At 38.9% G+C, this 24,535-nt stretch overlaps 1 protein-coding gene across 1 annotated transcript; it reads right to left on the bottom strand.

Moving 5' to 3' along the window:
- Window positions 1–786: 786 nt before the first annotated feature.
- On the bottom strand, window positions 787–6,289 carry LOC141409565 (uncharacterized). The gene is made up of 2 exons (XM_074030635.1): window positions 6,045–6,289; window positions 787–1,314 (listed from the first exon to the last, which is right to left on the bottom strand). Exons 1-2 carry the CDS (start codon window positions 6,129–6,131, stop codon window positions 787–789), a joined length of 615 nt encoding a protein of 204 aa, XP_073886736.1. The 5' UTR covers window positions 6,132–6,289.
- Between the last annotated feature and the right edge of the window lie 18,246 nt (window positions 6,290–24,535).

The raw sequence follows: 24,535 nt of genomic DNA on the forward strand, positions 1-24,535 counted from the left end.
GTCTTGTAAATCTTGTATAGTACTGGATAAGGTCTGTACATCTGAAATTAATTGATTGGATAATTTAGTATATTGGGTTAGTGAGACTCCTAGGCCTGTGGCTCCTGTAGTAAAAGCAGTGGTGATTCCTAGTCCAGCCAACAAGGGAATAAATTGTATGGCTCGTTTCAGTCTATAAATAAAATGTTCAATAGCGGGGATGGGGATAGGTTCATCTCCAGGGATGATATCAATGTCGGGGAGAAGAGTGGCCAGAACACAAAGCCCTGTCCAATTTGTAGGTAGATATGTATATGCCATGTTGTTTCCACAAACGAAAACCGAGCCATTTATAGCACACAAAGGGTTGGTGGCATTGATTATGGAAGTACAGTTGCCAAACACAACATAGCCTAAGTCAATTTCTTTAGTGTTATTATGTGATGGTGAAAAGAGGCAAGAGGAATTAGAAAACGTCATCGGTTGAACTAAGGGGGGGAGGGGTCATAGGACAGGAATTATTTACTAAGGATTCATTTGAGTAATTGACATAGGACAATGAAAGGTTAGGTATGGCTAGAGGAATAGGGGGGCCCATTTTAAGACAAAGCCAACAATCCTGGGCCAGGCTTGTATTGGACATTTGAAGTAAATTGTAAGTAGCATTGAGGATATCAAAGGTTTGGGCATTGAGCCTAAAATTATCTCTAAGCTCAGGCAGGGCTAAAGGGTGATATTGAAGTTCAGGATAAGAAGCTTTATGAATTTCTTCTATTTTTTTCTGGACGGTTTTAATTCTTGCAATATCTAATGACCTCCTCCAACAGAAATGTGAATGGGGGCGGTAGTGCTCCAACAAACAGGCTTTCCTTTTTGGCCATTACAAGGAGACTGTACAAGTTTATTAGTGGATCCTAATACTTGTACGTCATTGATGCCTCCAGTTTGTGTTTTTAGTAACGTGGTCGTATAATATGTTCTATTGCCTGATTTGCATTGTTGATAGGATGTATAACAGGAACTATGTACAGAAGATTGGAAAGAGCTACAAGGGCATTCTAGGAGCGGCCCGCTAGGTGAGGTATCTCTTGGGGTAGACTTACATTTCCATAACTGGTTTGGCATTAGGTAAGCTGTCTTGCCCGTGCAGGTCACCTGGGTGATTCTATCTGACGGAGGTTCAGATATTTGTCCCCCTCTGCAGTCACAAGGCTGGCCGTATTGTTTTCGTAATAATTCTTTTGCCTTACGAGGGTCACCAAAACCTGCATAGACTGTCACTATGTTATATAGAGCGATTATTCTCCAAAGGAATTTCATGTTAGGCTTCATTTTCTGAAAAACAAGAAGGAAAGAACTTCTCAGGGAGATTTATCTTCCCTGGACTGACAATGGTTATGATTTATTTGTCTTAACAATCTTTCAGGCAGCCATCTGGCTGCATCATTTTTTGTGAGAAGATGCATACTGAGCCTCTTCCCCAAATTAAAACTGGATCGGGGCCATGCCATGAACTATCAAGTGGATCTTTCCATTTTACCATTGCAAACTGTTTTTGAGATTCAGGATGCCAGAAACGGTCGGCAGCCGATTTTCCATGACTGTCCAAATTTAAAAAATTAAGGATAAACAGGGATGATTGAGTATGTTTCTGGGGGTACCCTTCACGGGGTACCAACTCCCCCCTTTTAATTTTGTGATAATAGTTTTTAATGACAGATGAGCTCTTTCTACTATACCTTGTCCTTGGGGATTATAGGGAATGCCTGTGGTATGTTTAATTTGTAGGGTATTACAAAATTGTAAGAAGGTTTTGGCTATATAACCGGGGCCATTATCTGTTTTGATTTTTTTGGGTATTCCTAAAATAGAAAAGCAGTGTAATAAATGAGCTATGACATGTTTGGTGGCCTCTCCTGTTTGGAGAGTTGCACTGATGAATCCACTATAGGTGTCTATGCATACATGGATATATTTTAGTTGACCGAATTCTAAGTGGTGAGTAACGTCCATTTGCCAAATTTCGTTGGGGATGAGTCCTCGGGGGTTAACTCCTAGATGAGGAACAGGTAAATATGTTATGCAGTTGGCGCATTGTTTAACTATTTGTCGAGCTTGTTCTCTGTTAAGTTTAAACATAAGTCTTAAGGTTTGGGCGTTTAAATGATGTAAGGCATGTGCTTTTTGTGCTTGTTGCAAATTGTCTGTAGTGACTGTGGCTATGGTTTTTGTTGCCGTGTCAGCTGTTGCGTTACCTTGTGTTAGAGGTCCCGGTAATCCTAAATGTGCTCTAATATGCCCAAGAAAAAAGGGAGTAGTCCTTTTTCGGATAAGTTGTTGACATTGTAAAAATAGATTAGCTGTGTCTGAAATATTTTTAATTTGAGACACGGTCTCTAAGAGGGGTATTGAATGAGCCAGGTAGGCGCTGTCTGTATAAATGTTAAGTGGCTGACAAGGAAAAGCTGATAGTGCTGCAATTATAGCTTGCCATTCGACCAGCTGAGCTGATGTATGAGTGGTCTGGAATTTAACGACTACATTATTGTAAGTGTAAGCGGCAAGTCCTGTGGAAGATCCATCAGTGAAAATTAGTAATGCGTCATTGAGAGGTTCTTTACTGGTAATATGGGGAAATACAAACGCATGAAGTTTACAAAATTGAATAAGTTTGTTAGGTGGGTAATGGTTGTCAATCGCGCCAGTGTAAGAAGCGCAAGCAATTGGCCAGGCTTCCGTATTTTGTAACAGCCAATGGATGCGTGATTGAGTGTAGGGCTGTAAAATGGTAGAGGGTTCTATTCCAAAGTATTTTCTACTGTTTTCTCTTCCCAAGATAATTAGATCAGCTATGGCATCATAATAAGGCAACAAAACCTTTTTAGGGGAGGAGGACAGGTGTACCCACATAATGGGATTTTTCTGCCAAAATAAGCCAGTAGGGGTTATTGTTGTGTTAAAAATAAGGAATATTAATGGCTGAGAATAATCAATACCGGTAACAAATTGTGTTGCAATGGCATGTTCTACCTGTTGGAGTGTTATTAATGCTTCTTTAGTAATGGACCTGGGGGATTTTGGATTAGGGTCTCCTTTTAATATATCGAAAAGAGGTTTTCAGACTTCTTTTTAATAACAAAAATAGGTGTATTCCAAGGGGAATTACTTTTCTCAATATGTCCTGCTGCTAGTTGTTCCTGCACTAACTATTGGGCAGCACTTAGTTTATCATTGAGCAAAGGCCACTGATCAACCCAAACGGGCTCATCTGACTTCCAAGTAATGGGGTCAGTGCACCTTTGGGGTGCAGGTATGTCAGTGGCCTGAGCTAAAAATTTCCAAACCCCTTTTTATCAAGTTGTCCTGAAACCAGTATAGGCTGTGGGATACCGTTCTCTCCTTTTCCAAGACCTTTACCAGGGGTGTATCCTTGAGTTAACATTTGTGCAGTAACTATATCATTTGGACTACACATTATAATTTTCATTTGAGAGCAGATCTCGCCCCCAAAGGTTAACAGGTAGGTAAGGGATGACAAATGGCTTAATGAGGCCTGAATTGTTTTCTTTATCTGTCCATGTTAGGTATTTAGAACTTTGTTTAGGATTACTGCTTTGTCCAATTCCTCTCAAGTCAGTTAAAGTTTCTGTAGTAGACCAATGAGAGGGCCAATCTTCCTGTTTAATGATAGTTACATCAGCCCCTGTGTCTATTAGTCCAGCGAATGCCTTCCCGTCTAACCATAAGGTTAGAGAGGGTTTTTGATTTGTAATTGGTTGCACCCAATATATGTCTGATGATCCGAAACCTTTTATATTTCTATTAGAGTATTGGATATTATTATCTGTTTTAACCAAAGGTAGCAGGAGTAACTGAGCTATTCTAACTCCTTGAGGGACAGTAATAATACTATCAATAGCTCTGGCCATAATTTTAATTTCTCTTTCATAATCATTATCGATAACTCCAGGGAGGACTTGTAAGCCTCTCATGGTGACACTACTTCTTCCTAAAAGTAGCCCAAAAGTGTTAGGTGGTAAGGGTCCATATATTCCGGTATTTAAGGTTTGCGGTCCCATTTCAGGTGTTAGTATTGTGTAGGAGGTGGAACTGAGGTCCAATCCTGCACTTCCTGGGGTTGCTCTACTAAGTTTTGAAATGGATTGCTGTTGCTGGCTGGAACAAAGCTGACTGCCCCATATGCTTGTTTCGGGGCCTGAGGCTGGCCCTTCATCACATTTCCCTGCCTGGGGGGTAAAGGATTTCCTTGACTGTCAGTTTTAGATTTACATTCGTTTGCCCAGTGCCTTCCTCTTTTACACCTTGGGCAAAGGCCTGGGATTTTTGCTTCTGGACTCTTATTTTGGTTTTCACAGCAATCTTTTGCAAAGTGTCCCCTTTTACCGCATCTAAAACATCCCCCTTTATCTTTATCTTTGTTAATGAGGAAATCTCTTACTGTTTGGCCGCTAAAAGCGGTGGCCATTGCTAGGCCTTGTTGATATGAGGGCCCAATATCTGAACAAAGGCGAATGTATCCTGTTAAATCTGTTTTCTTTCGATAAGGTCTGATTGCCGCTTGGCAGGCGGGGTTAGCATTTTCATAAGCTAACTGTTTAACATAATCTACACCCGTTTCTGCATTTCCAAAGATTCTACCTGCCGTGGTCATAAGTCTATGCACAAAGTCTGAAAATGGCTCATCGGGTCCTTGTTTAACCGCTGTGAGCGAGGCCCCTGGATCTCCTTTAACGGGAAGTTTTCTCCAGGCTTTTGTAGCAGCAGCCTGGATTTGTGAAAACAGTCCAGGGTCATATTGCATTTGGGCTTGAGTGTCTGCATAATTACCTGAACCAGTTAACATATCAAAATCCCAACCGTTTCCTGCCTGTTGATTTATTTTAGCTGTATCTCTACAATTTTCAAAGAACTCTGACTTCCAAATTAAGTGGTCTCCCCCAGAAAGAACTGCCCTGACTAAGGTATTCCAGTCTGTAGGAGTGAGCCAATTCTCAGCTACAGATTCCACTATAGCAAGAGTATATGGAGCAGTAGCCCCATACTGAGAGGCAGCAGTCTTTAACTCTTTTATAATAGTAAAATCAAATCCAGTATGATGCCTCCAAGCCTGTCCCTGTTCATCTATGGTTTCAGTGACCGGAAAAACGTCTTTAGGGGAGGAGTCTTCTCTATGTCTGCTAGCAACTAACCCCCCTCTTGGAACATGTTGTCCAGGCTGCTGAAGTGGGCGCAAGGAAGCCTCCATGGCATCTGAGTTAGGTATTTTTTCATTTCCTGTTTTTAGCTTTTGGAGCCTAATTATCAATGATTGATGTAACTCTTCAAGTTTAATCTGTTCTTCTAGTTGAGCAATTTTTTGCTTTAATTCTTCTTTGGGATCTATTGCTGCCATAACAATGGGCGCAGAAGCCTCATTATGTGTCTTATTATATGGGGGTGGGTATGAAGTAAAGGGAGGCAAATCAGGGTTGTGATATTTAGCCGCCTCTTCCTCTAAATCATCCCAATTTATATCCGATTGATTAGGCTTATTAATTTCCTCCTCCTTTTGAAGCATCTGTAAAATTGGATATTTTTTGGTTTGTTTTCGTGTGGTATTTCATTATCTGTTATTTCTTCATGATCACTTTCGAGGGAAATGAGATCCTCCTCCGTATCTTGCAGAGGCTTTGCGAGGTTAGAGCGGGAGCTAGCCTTTAAAATATGCTCTGTCTGAGCAACCGCAGCCATGACTTGCGGATCGGCCTCCTTCTTATCTATTAAATCTTTAATGAGGTTCCAATAAGAGAAGGCAGTTACAGGAATTTTTTCTGCCCAAAAGCATTATAATAGTCCTGAAGACAATCCCCTACTCTACGCCATCTTTTAATATCAATAGTTCCTTCCTGTGGGAACCAAGGGCAAGTGTCTTTTACAAAATCAAAAAATTTAAACAAATCATTACCTTTATCCTTTACTCCTCATATTTTTAAAGCCTCTTTTAATTGTCCTACATATATTTGATGTTGGCTTAATTCTTGTCCCATTTCGGACGCGTCACTTACCTTCGATTCTGACGCGGCAGGTTCCCGCGGTGATCGGAAGAGTTTGACTCCTTTTGTCTTTGTTAGCGGTCGACCGTCCTTTGGCATCCTCTTCCTCACGGAGTCCCTCGTTTCCAGGTCCCTGTTCGGGCGCCACGTATCCCGGCCCGTGGGATAGTCAGTGTAGGCCCTGGAGGAGGGGGTGGGAATTTGGGGAACAAGAGACACGAGAAATGGAGACAAGACAGTGCTCTGATCAAGTCTCGTTTAATGGCGGTAATGCACTGCCTTATATACACTTGGAAGGGAAGGGGTTGGGCTAAGGCGGAAATGATCTCATTGCCGAAGGCGTGGCCAGGTTAGTTTCGGTTTCTCCGGTCGGACGTCATGTTGCGCTTGCGCTATTAAGTAACAATTTTCCCGGGCGCGGGAAAAGTGAGTGAAGAAGAAGCAGGAAGAGCGCCATCTTTAATGAGGTATTAGTACAGGGGAATAAAGGCAAAGATAGGGAGGAGGTAGAAGGTGGAAATGAATAGAGCTCAGGCGTTTAATCCTTAATTATTATTCGCTATGGCCGGGGCATGCAGCTCCGGACACCCAACCATCCATTACAGGGTATATACTCAAAGGATTACAAATCATGTTGCTATAAAGACACATGCACACGTATGTTTATTGTAGCACTATTCACAATAACAAAGACTTAGAGCCAACCCAAATGTCCATCAATGACAGATTGGATTAAGAAAATGTGGCACATATACACCATGGAATACTATGCAGCCATAAAAAAGGATGAGTTTGTGTCCTTTGTAGGGAAGTGAATGCAGCTGGAAACCATCATTCTCAGCAAACTATGGCAAGAACAGAAAACCAGACACTGCATGTTCTCATTCATAGGTGGGAACTGAACAATGAGATCATTTGGACACAGAAAGGGGAACATCACACACCAAGGCCTGTTGGGGAGTAGGGAATGGGCAGAGGGATAGCATTAGGAGATATATGTAATATAAATGATGAGTTAATGGGTGCAGCACACCAATATGACACACATATACATATGTAACAAACCTGCACATTGTGCACATGTACCCTAGAGCATAAAGTATAATAAAACAAAATCTAAAAATAACAATCTCATATCTAATAGTGAAAGGTAAGCATCTATATTTGAAAGGGCATAAGAACAGCTGTTAATAAGTATTATCACAATAAAAAAAAGTTCATTTTCAGCCAGGCGCGATGATTCATGCCTGTAATCCCAGCGCTTTTGGATGTCGAGGAGGGTGGATAAAGAGGTCAGGAGTCAAGACCAGCCTCGCCAACATGGTGAAACCCCATGTCTACTAAAAACACAGAAATTAACTGGGAGTGGTGTTACTTTCATATAATCCCAGCTGCTCAGGACGCTAAGTCAGAGAATTGCTTGGACCCAGGAGGCAGAGGTTGTAGTGAGCAGAGATTGTGACACTGCACTCCAGTCCTGGCAACACAGCGAGATTTCATCTCAAAAAAAAAAAAAAAAAAAAAAAAAAAAAAAAAAAAAAAAGTCCATTTTCATACTATAGAAAATATATCTTTAAACATCATTTCAAGAAGGCTAATATTAACTTCAAAAATGATGATAAATGTATAAGGACCTGATATAATTATTTTGTGCTTGATTATATTTACAATCTACTTTATAAAAAGTTATGAATTTTTTCATCTTCACCTGCCAGGACTTTAGAAATTTAGGCTATTTATCACACTTACCTAACTAAAGATATTATAAACAAAATGCAAGACAGAGAAGGCTGAGGTGAATGTGTTGTCAGGGTAGTGTTGTTTGTAATCTTAGCATAAAACAAAACATTCAACAAATGGGGACTGTTATTTCAGGATCCACCCCTTTTCTGTATTATCTCACAGAATTGGTGGATGACTCTCTCAATGCGCCTTGTATAACAGACCAGGTTGAATTAAGAGGTTCCTTTGAAATCTTGTCTTAAAATGTATGGTTAGAATTTAAAAATAGAAGAGTTGAAATGGAGGGCCTTCTTTCATATTGCCTTCTAGCATCATACTTTATGTCATCATGTAATAGAATTTATATTCAGTGACTGAAGAATGCTTTCATGCCAAAGCCGAAAATGGCTTAGGTACTTTTCCCTTATAGAAGCCATCTGTTACTTCCCTTATATATGATTCCCTTGTAGGAGCCGTCTGTTACTTCCAAGAGCTGCTTGGAAACACCATGAACAATGTCTTTTAATATTGTACTTCAGCATATTGATCTGTTCCTCTTGATTTTTTCTGGCTTTCGTAATAGCTTTCAACTCTAGCATCTTTCTTGGACTGGTGTGTGGATGTAGTGCCAGCTTTCCCTAATGAACTGTAATGGCCAGCTTGAGACTTTTGAACACTGCTCTAAGAACACTGAACCTAAGAAAGATGGCAAAGGAATCTGAAATGCCATGAAAATATAGATCTCTATGAACCATGTCATTATTTTGACATTGTGCCTTGATTTTTCATCATAAGGAGTAGGTTGAGATGAAATAAAATGATGAAATGAAAGAAAATAGTGAAATGATGAAATGAAATAAAACAATGAAATGAAATAAATGATGGTACCTGTATGAACAGTGGCAATATAGGTTAAGGGCTACCTTCCTTGATGCCATTTCCAAAGTGAAGTTAGTTCCTTAGCTTGCCACAGTCCACTCCCTTGTCTTCTCCATTCTCCTGAATGCCCAACACTGAGGCCTGTGATTGCCTCCCAGCCAAATTCGTATGAGAACTGTCAGCTTCCACTCATTTTGGTCACTGGGACACTGAACTTCATTTCTCACAATATCTATGCTTCTTCACTCAACAGCTCTCATCAGCTTACATGTTACCTGCATTCTACTTCCTGAGAGCTCTCAAATTCTTCTCTTCATGTCCTCCTTCATCTTTCTAGTTCAGGTGCTCTTCACTCTCCCTGACCCAAACTACTGGCTAACTTGTCAGCTCCCTGTACTTTTGCTTCACACAATCCTTGACACCTCTACACACAATTAAATTTTACCAGTTCAGCTCTCCTCATCCCCACCTTCCTCAGGCATGTGACATGTCTCCTGCTGCTCACAAGCCCAGTCCAAACACTTTAGCTGATGTGGCACAACATGTGCATGTGTATTTCCCATCTCCCAGCTGAAAAGCAAATACTTTTTCAATGCTGCCCATTTTATTGACTGTCCTGAAGGAAGAATGAGGTGCACGGACAAAGTTTGAAGTCAGAGAAAAATAGGGCATCAGCAAATTGGCAAAATTTAGAACCATTACTCTTTGTAGCCAAGTATCTGCAATAGCTAAATTTAAAATACTCATTTTCATAGTATCTCTGTTTTATTTCCCAACTAAATATCTTTGAAAGTTTGTCGATTTTGTTTTCAAAACAAATGTTGTAAAAGACTTAAACATAGGGATCTGACTCAGGAGCGTTCATACCATATCTAAAGGATGAGACAGTCTTTTTAAGGAGAAAAATAAAAATATATTATGCTATGCATGATATTTTTTTACAAGTTTTTGTAAACATTTAGGGAAAAAATGAAAAGCAGTGCTGTTGAAATGTCAACCAACCTTATCAGTATTATGTGGGAATTCCACAAAATTCTCACATGAATGCACACATTTGTGATTCAAGAAACAGATTTAGAAAATTCATGTAATGATTCTGTTCATTGTGACATTAATCACAGAGAATGAAGTGTCCTGGAAAAACAATGAAGTGCAGGTGAAAATACATAGGATATGATGTCTCAGAGAAATTAATCAGAAGGTAAAAGTCATCTGCAGGAAAAACAAAGTTGGAAACATGGCAAAGCAGTATTTTCAAACAAAGAACAGAACTGTAAATAAAACAAAGCAACAGCAAGGTAAAGTAATAGAAATAAGGTCCTGTAGAAAACAGCATTTCCTTGGAAAGAATTCATTATCTTGAAGGAAATTAAAGAGACATATTTTACTTTCGACAGATTATTTCACATGAAAATGTCAGTCAAAATAAAGATATTAGAAAGTGAAGAACACAAATTAGTACACCTGCTGTCACTAATACTTTTCTCTGTAGGAATTTTCTTTTTAACTACATACTAAGCTTCTCAGGGGTGGCAAGATGAGGAGCCAGAGCAAATTACTGGGATGCAATATTATAGAGCAGAGCCAGGGGTGCATTTAGGTCACATATTGCTATAGATGCTAAGTATAGATGTTGGAAGTGTCCACCCATTCAGTCTGTTTGTTTGTCTTATTTTGTTTTCTTTAACTAGGATCCCCCAAACTACTCTCTGAGTACCTCTCTATGGCTAAGTGTATCAAAAGCATGCATTAAAGTCTTTTGCACAGGATCTGTTTTTGTTTTGTTTTCTGAGATGGAGTGTTGCTTTATCACCCAGGCTATGATGCATTGGTGTGATCTCAGCTCACTGAAACCTCCACCTCCTGGGTTCAATCAAATTCCCTGCCGTAACCTCCCAAGTAGCCAGGATTACAGGCATGTGACACTGCATCTGGCTAACTTTTGTATTTTTAGTAAAGACAGGCTTTCACCATGTTGGCCAGGCTGGTCTCGAACTCCTGATCTCATGATCCACCAACCTCAGCCTCCAAAGTGCTAGTATTATAGGCATGAACCACTGCACCTGGCCTCTGAGTTCTACAGGCATAGGGGAAACCCTGTCCCATGGCTGGATGGCTATATGACTTCCTATAAAAGGAAACTGCTTGTGTCTGCTGTAAGGGCTACTGAAAGAATCAAATCACTGTGGAAAACAGCAGGAACAGTATCTCATATGTACAGTTGTACCTTAAATATTGCTTGTCTTTTATGTTCTGCTTTTCCTTTCTAGGAAAAAAATTGTATTCAAACAAACATTTCTAAAGATATTTACTGCAGGGAGCATATTAGTTGGCTGTGCAACACAAACCCCTATCCAAGGGAGCACAGGTCAAGAGAAGGATAACTTTAAAAGAGGAGAAGGAGGAGGAGAAAGAGAATAAGGAAAAGAAGGTAAAAAAAAAAAAAAAAAGATGGAGAGGGATAATAAGTAGGAGGCAAAAAGAAAGAAAAAGAAGAGTTAGAAAGAGAAAGAGAAGGAGGAGAAAGAGAGAAAGAAAATGGAGAAGGAGAAGAGGAAGAGGAAAAAAGGGAAGAAGAGGAGGTGGAGAAAAAGCAGGAAGAAGAAGCAAAAAGATAATAATGATTAGCAGAGTTACATGTATTGGAAAAAGCAGTGAAATAAATCTAAGTAACGCAATATTATTGAACCCTTATGTTTCTATATTACTTTATGCTTACAAAGCATTTTCAAATTATTTCTTGTAAAATTCTATCATGAGATATGATACTATATTATACAAATGAAGGAACTATATGTTCAAGAGACATGACCAGGTCACACATCAGATTAAAGACAAAACTGAGATTCCAACGTCAGTTGCTCCAAAACTAGCTTAAACTGATTCCACTAAATTATGGCCCTCTGGAACCGCTTAGATCAGGACTCTTCACAGCACTTCACATTCATAATACTTGCTTTTCAAAGAGCAGTATAATTATATCCTAATGAAATGCTACCAAAGCACATATAAAGAAAATTAACAGTGCTCTCATGATAGTCTGGATGAGAGTCACTAGCTTGTTTACAAGATATGACAAGCTCATAAAAATAGGACACATTTTAAAAATAAGCAATTCAACTCTTAAAATAAAAATTACTAATGCTGATGTCTGTGCTTATGGTTCATGAAGGACAGTCACATCCTTTGAATCAAAAGGAAGCCCAAGGCTAAACATATAGTCAAGTCCATGAAGTCTGCCTGCAGTGAAAATGCTTTCAGTCATTATTTTGCGGTTAGGATGTATAAGGTACACTTCATGCTATTAGGACACAAGGAGGAACAAGACAAAATCCAAAATCTGGGCAGGTTCATGTATGTAAATCAGTAGTGACTTACATAAATATCATTTATATGTAAATAAGCAGTAATGAACCAATTGATAAGTGTTATAATAGAAGACCAAGAAGATAGGAGGGAACTTCTGTTTCTCCCTTATCTAGGAAGGTCATAATTTGAGATGCCAACTCAAATAAAGAGTAATTTAGCTTGTTCAAAGGACAAGTAGGGAGATTCCAGGCTAACAGACAAGACAAGGGAGGAAGCAGAGTGATATGGTTTGGCTGTGTCCCCACTCAAATCTCATCTTGAATTGTAGCTCCCATAATTCCTACATGTTTTGGGAGGGAGCAATTGGAGATAACTCAATCATGGGGAGAGTTTCCACCATGTTGCTCTTATGGTAGTGAATAAGTCTCACAAGATATGATGGTTTGATAAGGTGTTTCCCCTTTTGCTTGACTCTTACTCTGTCTTGCCTGTCACCATGTAAGATGTGCCTTTCACCTTCCACCATGTGGAACTGTGAGTCTATTAAATCTTTTTTTATTTAGAAATTGTCCAGTGTCAGGTATCTGTATCAGCAGCATGAGGAGACTAATAAGAGGACATCCTCAGTAAGGTGAAGAGTTTGTGCAAATGCAGAGAGGCACAAGAAAACTTGTGATCCTTGCAAATTGAGAATATAGGTTGATTACGCACTTGACACCTGGGAGGGTGGCAGGTGAAGAGAGATGATGCTAGAGTCAGGAAGGGTATAAAAATGCAGCTCTTCTCATAAGTGCTCACCAATGCCTCCTGCTCCTCTTCCTCCTCCTCCTTATTTCTGTTAATTTGAAGGTATAAAATCAACATTTAAAGCAAAAGATGAAGAAAGAGAGAAGAAAGAAGGCGGAAAGAGAAAGAGAGAGAGGGAGAAAGAGATAGACATGAAGATAAAGAGACTCCGATATAGAGAGAAAGAGAAAATATGAATTACAGAGATCTGACAATAACTCATCAGGTGCTGAATACACAGTTATTGGAGCTTACAGAGGAGTAACTTGGGCAACTTAATTATTCACAATAAAGACTTTCACCAAGAGGTGAAAAACACACAAGATGTTTCTGTTCTCAAAGCCCCTGTACCTTTCTGGGAAGGCAGGAAGTCAAGTATAACAACACCTTACATCTATGTAAGCGAACTAACCGTGAAGAGTCATAAGCATCATTGAGAACTATTCCAAGGGAAGCACAAGGCAAACATGAGGTCAAGGTAGACATAGATGGAAAAGTAGGACATGTAGAATTTGACAGAGGTGGGTAAAGCAGGAGGACAAGGAAAATCAGGTGAACAAGAATTTGAAGTCAGATTGCTCATAACATGGCCACACCCCACACCAGAAGGGATGAAATGCTGAATGGTCCATTTTAGGAGAGTGGAGAAGATATAGTGAAAGCATTCTCTTAGGTGGTATGACCTTATGGTAATGTGACTAAAAATTAGAGTCAGAACAGGGCTGTAGGAGCAATCTGGCAGGAAATATTAATTCAAATGAAATGAGCAAGCATATATTCCAGCATTATGATGGTCTAACCACTATATGAGATCTCAGAGACACAAAGACAATTAAACCTGATACTGTTTTTAAGGAATTCATGGTAGAACAAAGAGCTACTACCCCAAGTCACCACAATTCAATATATGGAGGGATGCCATGGAGCTTAGAATGAGGAAGCAGGGAGGGAAGTCAAGAAAATGATACACAGTAGGTAATACTTAAGTGGGTGATGCAGGTGAGGTGGATTTAGCAAAATGGGCAGGGCAGAGGGAAACCGGCAGGAATACACAGGCAGCTGTGTGTTCATATAAGGAATGCATGAAAGAACACAACCCTGACTGAAACATAGGAAACAGAGAGAGAGAGAGGCGCTGGGTGCTGCTACTTGAAATGTGGCTAGATGCTCCAGCCAATCAGACCTCATTAGACCTGGTAGGAAGTAAGTGATGGAAGCAAAGTTCTTAACCAGGAAGCATCACGGATGTGAAGGGTATGTACTTTGGAATCATACAGATCTTTGACTCTGGTTGGTCGAATCACTTGCTATGTCACCTTAGGAAAGTCATTTAACTTCAGTAAACTTTAAACGCCTGATATTAAAATGGGGATGAAATGATTGTCCATCTTTCACTTTGGCTCTTGCATAGAATAAATAGTAAAATGGTGCCTACTGTGTATACCTTCCACATAGTTGGTACTTAGAAAATTACTAAAACTGCACACATTTGGATAAAAAAGGAGAGATATGGGTTCTAGTGGATTTTGCAGTATCAGTTCAAATACACGCCTGCAAGATGGGGCATCTTGTAGGTAACTGCGCCATGCTAGCATACAGAAAGGGGTCTGGACCTAGGCTACAGGTTGGGTTCACAAAATAACCCAACAAATAAGGGCTTTGAGTCAGGATTTCCACAAAGAAACTATGCAACAAGCTAAAATAGAGAACAGAGGATATTTGAACAAGGAGAAAATAAAATTGCATTTAGATGTAATCAGGCAAGACCTCAATATCTTGAAATCATATCGTGTAACATCAGAATGTAATTGTTGTTTTTAACTGATGGAGTTTCCTTGCAGTTTAACATAAATATGTGGATATATTTGAAAGATAAAAAGCTGTGTTTTCAGTTACAAAATTTTGCTCTCCTTAGGACGTTGGGCTTCGTGATATTTGAGGCCAAATAGAGCTTCTGCCCAAACAAGGGCAGCAATCAAGTCAGAATCTGTCTCGGAGAGCAAACACCGTCACCTGCATAGAGTATGGGCAGAAACTCTCTGATCTAAAGAGACAGCAATGATTTCCTGACAGTTTGAACAAGGAAAAGCCAGTAGCCCTAGAGAGTCAGCAAATACTGCAACAAGTTTTATTAGGCATTGTCTGAAATCTTAAACTAAGCAGAGCAGGCAGGTCTATAAAATACTAAAGGATATTCATGAGTATTGCGAGAAAGAGCATGAAGCAGACACAAGCATTCTAGGTCATTTATAATTAGTTCTTTAGGACTAAGAAGGTGCATCTCTCTACTAAAACTGTGTTAAAAGGCTGAAAATATAAGTGGATTTCTGGGTCTTGCATTCACCCTAGCTCCCTTATTGAGCCATTTTAAAAATGGATTCTAAACTCCACTGCAGGAAGAGTTCACACAGTTAGCATTAATACAGCAGCAGGCAATTCAAATAGTAACACATTTAGAAATTAATTGAGTATGATGACTTCCTTATCATTTTGAAAATTGAAATTAATACTATCACTACTCCAGAGTGCAGATTTTACTAAAAAAATGTTTTATTCCTGGCAGGAGTAATCAATTGCTTATGAAAATGGCAAAAAACTACGATCTACTTCATAATCTTCAAAAATGTCTGTCCTGAATGTTAGAAATACAGTCATATAGTTCTCCTTGAAGAGGTCCTTCACATCCCTTGTAAATTGGATTCCTAGGTACTTTATTCTGTTTGAAGAAACTGTCAATGGGAGTTCACTCATGATTTGGCTCTCTGTCTGTTATTTGTGTATAGTAATGCTTGTGATTTTTGCACATTGATTTTGTATCTTGAGGCTTTGCTGAAGTTGCTTATCAGCTTGAGGAGATTTTTGGCTGAGACAATGGGGTTTTCTAAATATACAATCATGCATCAGCAAACAGGGACAATTTGGCTTACTCTTTTCCTAATTGAATACCCTTTATTTCTTTCTCTTGCCTGATTGCCCTGGCCAGCACCAATGCTATGTTGAATAGGAGTGGTGAGAGAAGGCATTCCTGTCTTGTGTCACTTTTCAAAGTGAACGCTTCCAGCTTTTGCCCATTCAGTATGACATTGGCTGTGGGTTTGTCAAAAATAGCTCTTATTTTTTGAGATACATTCCATCAGTACCAAATTTATTGAGAGTTTTTAGCATGAAGGGATGTTGAATTGTGTCAAAGGCCTTTTCTGCATCTATTGAAATAATCACGTGGTTTTTGTCTTTGGTTCTGTTTATATGCTGGATTACGTTTATTGTTTTGTGTATGATGAACTAGCCTTACATCCCAGGGATGTAGCCCACTTGATCATGGTGCATAGGCTTTTTGATGTGCTGCTGGATTTAGTTTGCCAGTATTTTATTGAGGATTTTTGCATCAATGTTCATCAGGGATATTGTTCTAAAATTCTCTTTTTTGTTGTTGTGTCTCTGCCGGGCTTTAGTATCAGGATGATGTTGGCCTCATAAAATGAATTAGGGAGGATACTCTCCTTTTCTTTTTTTAATTTTTTTAATTATCCTTTATGTTCTAGGGTACATGTTCACAATGTGGAGATTTGTTACATATGTATATATGTGCCATGTTGGTGTGCTGCACACATTAACTCGTCATTTACATTAGGTATATCTCCTAATGCTATCCCTCCCTGCTCCTTCCACCCCGTAAAATGTCCCTGTGTGTGATGCTTCCCTTACTGTGTCCAGCTGTTCTCACTGTTCAGATCAGATCATGAGTGAGAACATGCGGTGTTTGGTTTTCTATTCTTGTGATAGTTTGCTGAGAATGAAGGTTTCCAGCTGCATTCATGTCCCTACAAATGACATAAACTCATCCTTTTTTATGGCTGCATAGTATTCCATGGTGTATATGTGACATATTTTCTTAATCCAGTCTGTCATTGATGGACATTTGAGTTGGTTCCAAGTCTTTGCTCTTGTGAATAGTGCCACAATAAACATATGTGTGCATGTGTCTTTAGAGCAGCGTGATTTATTTTCCTTTGGGTATATATACCCAGTATTGGGATGGCTGGGTCAAATGGTATTTCTAGTTCCAGATCCTTGAGGAACTGCCACACTGTCCTCCACAATGATTGAACTAGTTTACAGTCCCACCAACTGTGTAAAAATGTACCTATCTCTCCATATCCTTTCCAGCACCTGACTTTTAATGATTGCCATTCAACTGGTGTGAGATGGTATCTCATTGTGGTTTTGATTTGCATTTCTCTAATGGCTAGTGATGATGAGCATTTATTCATGTGTCTGTTGGCTGCATAAATGTCTTCTTTTGAGAAGCGTCTGTTCATATCCTTTACCCACTTTTTGATGAGGTTGCTTGTTTTTATTCTTGTAAATTTGTTTGAGTTCTTTGTAGGTTCTGGATATTAACCCTTTGTCAGATGAGTAGATTGCAAAAATTTTCTCCCACTCTGTAGGTTGCCTGTTCACTCTAATGGTAGTTTCTGTTGCTGTGCAGAAACCCTTTAGTTTAACTAGATCTCATTTTTCAATTTTGGCTTTTGTTGCCCTTGCTTTTGGTGTTTTAGTCATGAAGTCCTTGCCCATGCCTATGTCCTGCATGGTATTACCTAGGTTTTCTTCTAGGGTTTTTATGGTTTTAGGTCTAACATTTAATTCTCTAATCCATATTGAATTAATTTTTGTATAAGGTGTAAGGAAAGGATCCAGTTTCAGCTTTCTACTTATGGCTAGCCAGTTTTCGCAGCACCATTTATTAAATAGGGAATCTTTTCCCTGTGTCTTGTTTTTGTCAGGTTTGGCAAAGACCAGATGGCTGTAGATGTGTAGTATTATTTCTGAGGGCTCTGTTCTGTTCCATTGGTCTATATCTCTGTTTTGGTACCAGTACCATGCTGTTTTCATTACTGCAGCCTTGTAGTATAGTTTGAAGTCAGGTAGCGTGATTCCTCCAGCTTTGTTCTTTTAGCTTAGGACTGTCTTGGCAATGTGGGATCTTTTTTGGTTCCATATGAACTTTACAGTTGTGTTTACCAATTCTATGAAGAAAGTCATTGGTAGCTTAATGGGGATGGTACTGAATCTATAAATTACCTTATGCAGTATGGCCATTTTCACGATATTGATTTTTCCTATCCATGAGCATGGAATGTTCTTCCAATGGTTTGTGTTCTGTTTTATTTCATTGAGCAGTGGTTTTTAGTTTTCCTTGAAGAGGTCCTTCACATCCCTTGTAAGTTGGATTCCTAGGTATTTTATCCTCTTTTGAGTGACTGTGAATGAGAGTTTGCTCATGACTTGGCCGTCTGTTATTGGTGTGTAAGAATGCTTGTTATTTTTGCACACTGATTTTGTATCCTGAGACTTTGCTGAAGTTGCTTATCAGCTTGAGGAGATTTTGGGCTGAGACGATTGGGTTTTCTAAATATATAATCATGTCACCTACAACAGGGACAATTTGATTTACTCTTTTCCTAGTTGAATACCCTTTATCTCTTTCTCTTGCCTGATTGCCCTGGCCAGAACTTCCAATACTACGCTGAATAGGAGTGGTTGGAGAGGGCATCCCGGTCTTGTGCCTGTTTTCAAGGGGAATCCTTCCAGTTTTTGCCCATTCAGTATGACATTGGCTGTGGGTTTGTCATAAATAGTTCTTATTATTTTGAGATATGTTCCATCAATACCGAATTTATTGGGAGTTTTTAGCATGAAGGGCTGTTGAATTTTATCAAAGGCCTCTTCTGCATCTATTGAGATAATCATATGGTTTTTGTCTTTGGTTCTGTTTATATGCTGGATTACATTTATTGATTTGTGTATGTCGAACCAGCCTTGCATCCTAGAGATGAAGCCCACTTGATTATGGTGGATAAGCTTTTTGGTGTGCTGCTGGATTCGGTTTGCCAGTATTTTATGGAGGATTTTTGCATTGATGTTCATCACAGATATTGCTCTAAAATCTCTTTTATTTCTTTTCTGTATCTCTACCAGGCTTTGGTATCAGGATGATTTTGGCCTCATAAAATGAGTTAGGGAGGACTGCTTCTTTTTCTATTGATTGGAATAATTTCAGAAGGAAAGGTAGCAGTTCCTCCTTGTACCTCTGATAGAATTTGGCTGGGAATCCATCTGGTCCTGGATTTTTTAGTTGGTAGCCTATTAATTATTGCCTCAATTTCAGAGCCTGTTGTTGGTCTATTCAGGGATTCAACTTCTTCCTGGTTTAGTCTGGAAGAGTGTATGTGTCCAGGAATTTATCCATTTCTTCTAGGTTTTCTAGTTTATTCGTGTAGAGGTGTTCATAGTATTCTCTGATTGTAGTTTGTATTTCTGTGGGGTCAGTGGTGATATTCCCTTTATCATTTTTTATTGCATCTATTTGATTCTTCTGTCTTTCCTTCTTTATTAGTTTTGTTAATGGTCTATCAATTTTGTTGCTCTCTTCAAAAAACCAGCTCTTGTATTCATTGATTTTTTGAAGTTTTTTCTTTCTTTCTTTATTTTTTTTTTTGGTCTCTATCTCCTTGAGTTCTGCTCTGATCTTGCTTATTTCTTGTCTTCTGCTCGCTTTTGAATATGTTTGCTCTTGCTTCTCTAGTTATTTTAATTGTGATGTTAGGGTGTCAATTTTAGATCTTTCCAGCTTTCTCTTGTGGGCATTTAGTGCTATAAATTTCCCTCTACACACTGCTTTAGATGTGTCCCAGAGATTCTGGTATGTTGTATCTTTGTTCTTATTGGTTTCAAAGAACATCTTTCTTTCTGCCTTCATTTTGTTATGTACCCAGCAATCATTTAGGAGCAGGTTGTTCATTTTCCATGTAATTGAGTGGTTTTGAGTGACTTTCTTAATCCTGAGTTCTAGTTTGACTGCACTGTGATCTGAGAGAGAATGTTTGTTATAATTTCTGTTCTTCTACATCTGCTGAGGAGTGCTTTACTTCCAACTATGTGGTCAATTTTGGAATAAGTGTGATGTAGTGCTGAGAAGAATTTATATTCTGTTGATTTGGGGTGGAGAGTTCTGTAGATGTCTATTAGGTCCACTTGGTGCAGAGCTGAGTTCAATTCCTGGATATCCTTGTTAAATTTCTGTATCGTTGATCTGTCTAATGTTGACAATGGGGTGTTAATCTCTCTTATTATTATTGTGTGGGAGTCTAAGTCTCTTTGTAAGTCTCTAAGGACTTGCTTTATGAACCTGGGCACTCTTGTATTGGGTGCATATATATTTAGGATAGTGAGCTCTTCTTGTTGAATTGATCCCTTTACCATTATGTAATGGCTTTCTTTGTCTCTTATGATCTTTGATGGTTTAAAGTCTGTTTTAATAGAGACTATGGTTGTAACCACTGCTTTTTTTTTTTTGTTTTCCATTTGCTTGGTAGATCTTCCTCCATCCCTTTATTTTGAGCCTATGTGTCTCTCAGCATGTGAAATTGGTCTCCTGAATATGGCAAACTGACGGGTCTTGACTCTTTATCCAATTTGTCAATCTGTGTCTTTTAATTGGAGCATTTAGCCCATTTACATTTAAGGTTAATACTGTTATGTGTGAACTTGATCCTGTCATTATGATGTTAGCTGTTTATTTTGCTCATTAGTTGACACAGTTTCTTCCTAGCATCGATGGTCTTTACATATTGGCATGTTTTTGCAGTGGCTGGTAATGGTTATTCCTTTCCATATTTAGTACTTCCTTTAGGAACTCTTGTAGGGCCAGCCTGGTGGTCAGAAAATCTCTCAGCATTTGCTTGTTTGTAAAAGATTTTATTTCTCCTTCATTTTTGAAACTTAGTTTGGCTGGATATGAAATTCTGGGTCGAAAATTCTTTTCTTTAGGAATGTTGTATATTGGCCCCCGCTCTCTTCTGGCTTATAGAGTTTTTGCCAAGGGATCTGCTGTTAGTCCAATGGACTTCACTTTGTAGGTAACCCGACCTTTTTCTCTGATGCCCTTAACATTTTTTCCTTCATTTCAATTTGATGAATCTGACAATTATGTGTCTTGGAGTTGCTCTTCTCAAGGGGTATCTTTATGGCATTCTCTGTAGTTCCTGAGTTTGAATGTTGGCCTGCCTCCCTAGGTTGGGGAAGTTCTCCTGGATAATATTCTGCAGAGTGTTTTCCAACTTGGTTGCATTCCCCCTGTCACTTTCACGTACACCAACCAGACATAGATGTGGTCTTTTCACATAGTCCTATACTTCTTGGAGGCTTTGTTCATTTCTTTTTACTCTTGTTTCTCTAAACTTCTCTTCTAGCTTCATTTCATTCATTTGATCTTCAATAACTGATACCCTTTCTTCCAGTTGATCTAGTCAGTTACTGAAGCTTGTGTATTTCTCATGTAGTCCACATGTCATGGTTTTCATCTCTATTAGGTCATTTAAGGACTTCTCTACATTGGTTATTCTAGTTAGCCAAAGTGATGGATCTTGACTCAGCAGAGCTGAGTTCCATTCCTGAATATCCTTGTTAACTTTCTGTGTCACTGATCTGTCTACTGTTCACAGTAGGGTGTTAAAGTCTCCCATTATTATTGTGTGGGAGTCTAAGTCTCTTTGTAAATTTCTAAGGACTTCCTTTATGAACCTGGGTGCTCCTGTATTGGGTGCATATATGCCCATTATGTCAGGACCTTCTTTGTCTCTTTTGATCTTTGTTGGTTTAAAGTCTATTAACCTCTGCTCAATGAAATAAAAGAGGACACAAACAAACGGAAGAACATTCCATGCTTATAGATAGGAAGAGTCAATGTAGTGAAAATGGCCATATTGCCCAAGGTAATCTATAGATTCAGTACCACCCCCATTAAGCTACCAATGACTTTCTTCATAGAATTGGAAAAACTACTGTGAAGTTCATATTGAATCAAAACAGAGCCCATATTGATAAGACTATCCTAAGCCAAAAGTACAAAGCTGGAGGCATCACGCTACCTGACTTCAAACTATACTACAAGGCTACAGTAACCAAAACAGCATGGTACTGGTACCAAAACAGAGATATAGACCAATGGAACAGAACAGAGCCCTCAGAAATAATACCACACATCTACAATCATCTGATTTTTGACAAACCTGACAAAAAGAAGACATAGGGAAAGGATTTCATATTTAATAAATGTTGCTATGAAAACTGGCAAGCCATAAGTAGAAAGCTGAAACTGGATCCCTTCCTAACACCTTATACAAAAATTAATTCAATATGGATTAGAGACTTAAATGTTAGACCTAAAACCATAAAAACCCTAGAAGAAAACCTAGACAGTACCATGCAGGACATAGGCATGGGCAAGGATGTCATGTCGAAAACACCAAAAGCAAGGGCAACAAAAGCCAATATTGAAAAATGAAATCTAATTAAACTAAAGAGTTTCTGCATAGCAACACAAACTACCATCAGAGTGAACAGGCAACCTACAGAATGGGAGAAAATTTTTTCAATCTACTCATCTGACAAAGGGCTAATGTCCAGAACCTACAAAGAACTTCAACAAATTTACAAGAAAATACAAACAAGCCCATCAAAAAGTGGGTGAAGGGTATGAACAGACACTTCTCAAAGAAGACAGTTATGCAGCCAACAGACACATGAAAAAATGCTCATCATCACTAGCCATTAGCGAAATGCAAATCAAAACCACAATGAGATACCATCTCACACCAGTTAGAATGATGTTCATTAAAAAGTCAGGAAGCAACGTGTGCTGGAGAGGATGTGGAGAGATAGGAACACTTTTACACTGTTGGTGGGACTGTAGAGTGGTTCAACCATTGTGGAAGACAGTGTGGCAGTTCCTCAAGGATCTAGAACTAGAAATACCATTTGACCTGGCTATCCCATTACTAGGTATATACCCAAAGGATTATAAATCATGCTGCTGTAAAGACACATGCACACGTATGTTTATCCCAGCACCATTCACAATAGCAAAGACTTGGAACCAACACAAATGTCCATCAATGACAGATTGGATTAAGAAAATGTGGCACACATACACCATGGAATACTATGCAGCCATAAAAAAGGATGAGTTCATGTGTGTAGGGACATGGATGCCACTGGAAACTATCCTTCTCAGCAAACTATCGCAAGAACAGAAAACCAAACACCGCATGTTCTCACTCATAGTTGGGAACTGAACAATGAGAACACTTGGACACAGGAAAGGGAACATCACACACTGGGGCCTGGAGTGGGGCAGGGGAAGGGGTTGGGTAGTATTAGGATATATATGTAATGTAAATTATGAGCTAACATGTGGAACACACCAACATGGCACATGTGTACACATGTAATAAACATGCACATTGTGCGCACGTATCCTAGAACTTTAAGTATAATAAGAAATACATTAATTAATAAAAAGAAATACAGTCACATAGTTCAAAATACACAATTTAGTGTATTAAAAATTGAAGAACTGAAGAATAGAAGTGAGACAAACAATATTCATATGAATATGTGAGGTAATTTTTCTTTCACTGCAGCTTATTTATAATACATTCCTGTAAAAAGTAATAATGTTGCCCAAGGTTATTACAATTTAATATGTCTCCTGTTTTTTAGAAAAATAGAAATGTAATCACTTTTATCCAAGCCATATGGAATAGTTTATGTCATCAGTAAATTGTGTAGTTAAATATTTTGCAGGATTTTCTTGAAGGCAGTTGTTGGTTAGCAGTAAATATCAATACCCTTCCTAAAGAAACAGGCAAACAAAGGATTAGGCCTCAGCCTGAATATTACGGCTCCCTGAGTGTGTGTGAGAGGACTCCGAGGTCACATGTCTTGACTGGATACTCAAGGTGCTCTTCATGTTTTGGGTAGTTATTAATTCACTCAGGGTTTTTGAATATCTGCTGTGTTCCAATTTTGTTGCTAAGTGAAGGGGATGCAAATATTTCTGACCTGATTTCTGCTCTCCAGTCTAGTAATAGAGAAAGACTCACAAACAAATAATTACAATACACTGTGCATCATGATAAAGGCATGTGCATGCACGAGGAATACATAGAAGAAACACTCAACAAGGCCTGAATGAACCAGGAAAAACACTTTCAAGTGTCCCATTTCCTCTATACCTAGGGAAACTGTTCTTTTTTAAAGTAGGTAATCATAAGAATATAGATTTCCTAGATTCTAAATCTCAATACTAGAAAACACACTTTGCAAATAACAGGACTTTGCTGAGGGGCCATAGGCACAGCCATAACACAGTTCCCTACATCCATATTGAGGCCATGGAACCGTTTAGATCAAAGGAATTCCCAGTATACTTTGCGAAGGTTTTCTTGAGACTTTGTAACAGAAACGATCTCTGCTACCCATCAATTTCTGACACTCACCCACAATCATTGTTGAGAAGATGGGTTAATACTTGTCTCCAGCCAGGTGAGGCATTGGATGCTTGGAATATCATGTGATCTCTGAATTCCCCAAGTAGGTCAAATTATTAATGCTGGGTGACAGGAACTTATGCCGTCCTTAGTTTCATTCTAATGGATTTCAATGGCAACACTCTGGCGGCAAACCTTCACTTTTCAAGATATACATTTGTGATTGGGTCAAACTGGAACATATGCCCAATGATGAAAAGAAACCCATACTATTACTGTAGAAATACGCCCATATAAATAGATTTCTATGTGTTCAGAATACGAACTTCCTGTATACTACCTTAAAAGGATCCATAATGCACATAATGAATTATGATGACCTAAATGCTAGAATTAAATTTGGTATTGGCCACAAAAGTCTCAACCTAGAAGAGTGCATCACCACATATTAGAGGAACTGTACTGCAAATC

The sequence above is a fragment of the Macaca fascicularis genome, chromosome Y (genome assembly GCF_037993035.2).
Source record: "Macaca fascicularis isolate 582-1 chromosome Y, T2T-MFA8v1.1".
Lineage (NCBI taxonomy): Eukaryota > Metazoa > Chordata > Mammalia > Primates > Cercopithecidae > Macaca > Macaca fascicularis.

What these genes read in the sequence shown, in the direction of transcription:
- LOC141409565 (XM_074030635.1), bottom strand. Translation starts at nt 6,131, where the DNA reads ATGCCAAAGGACGGTCGACCGCTAACAAAGACAAAAGGAGTCAAACTC. An exon ending in CTGCCGCGTCAGAATCGAAG is followed by an intron (nt 1,315 to 6,044) that starts GTAAGTGACGCG and finishes CTTGTTTTTCAG; the next exon opens with AAAATGAAGCCTAACATGAA.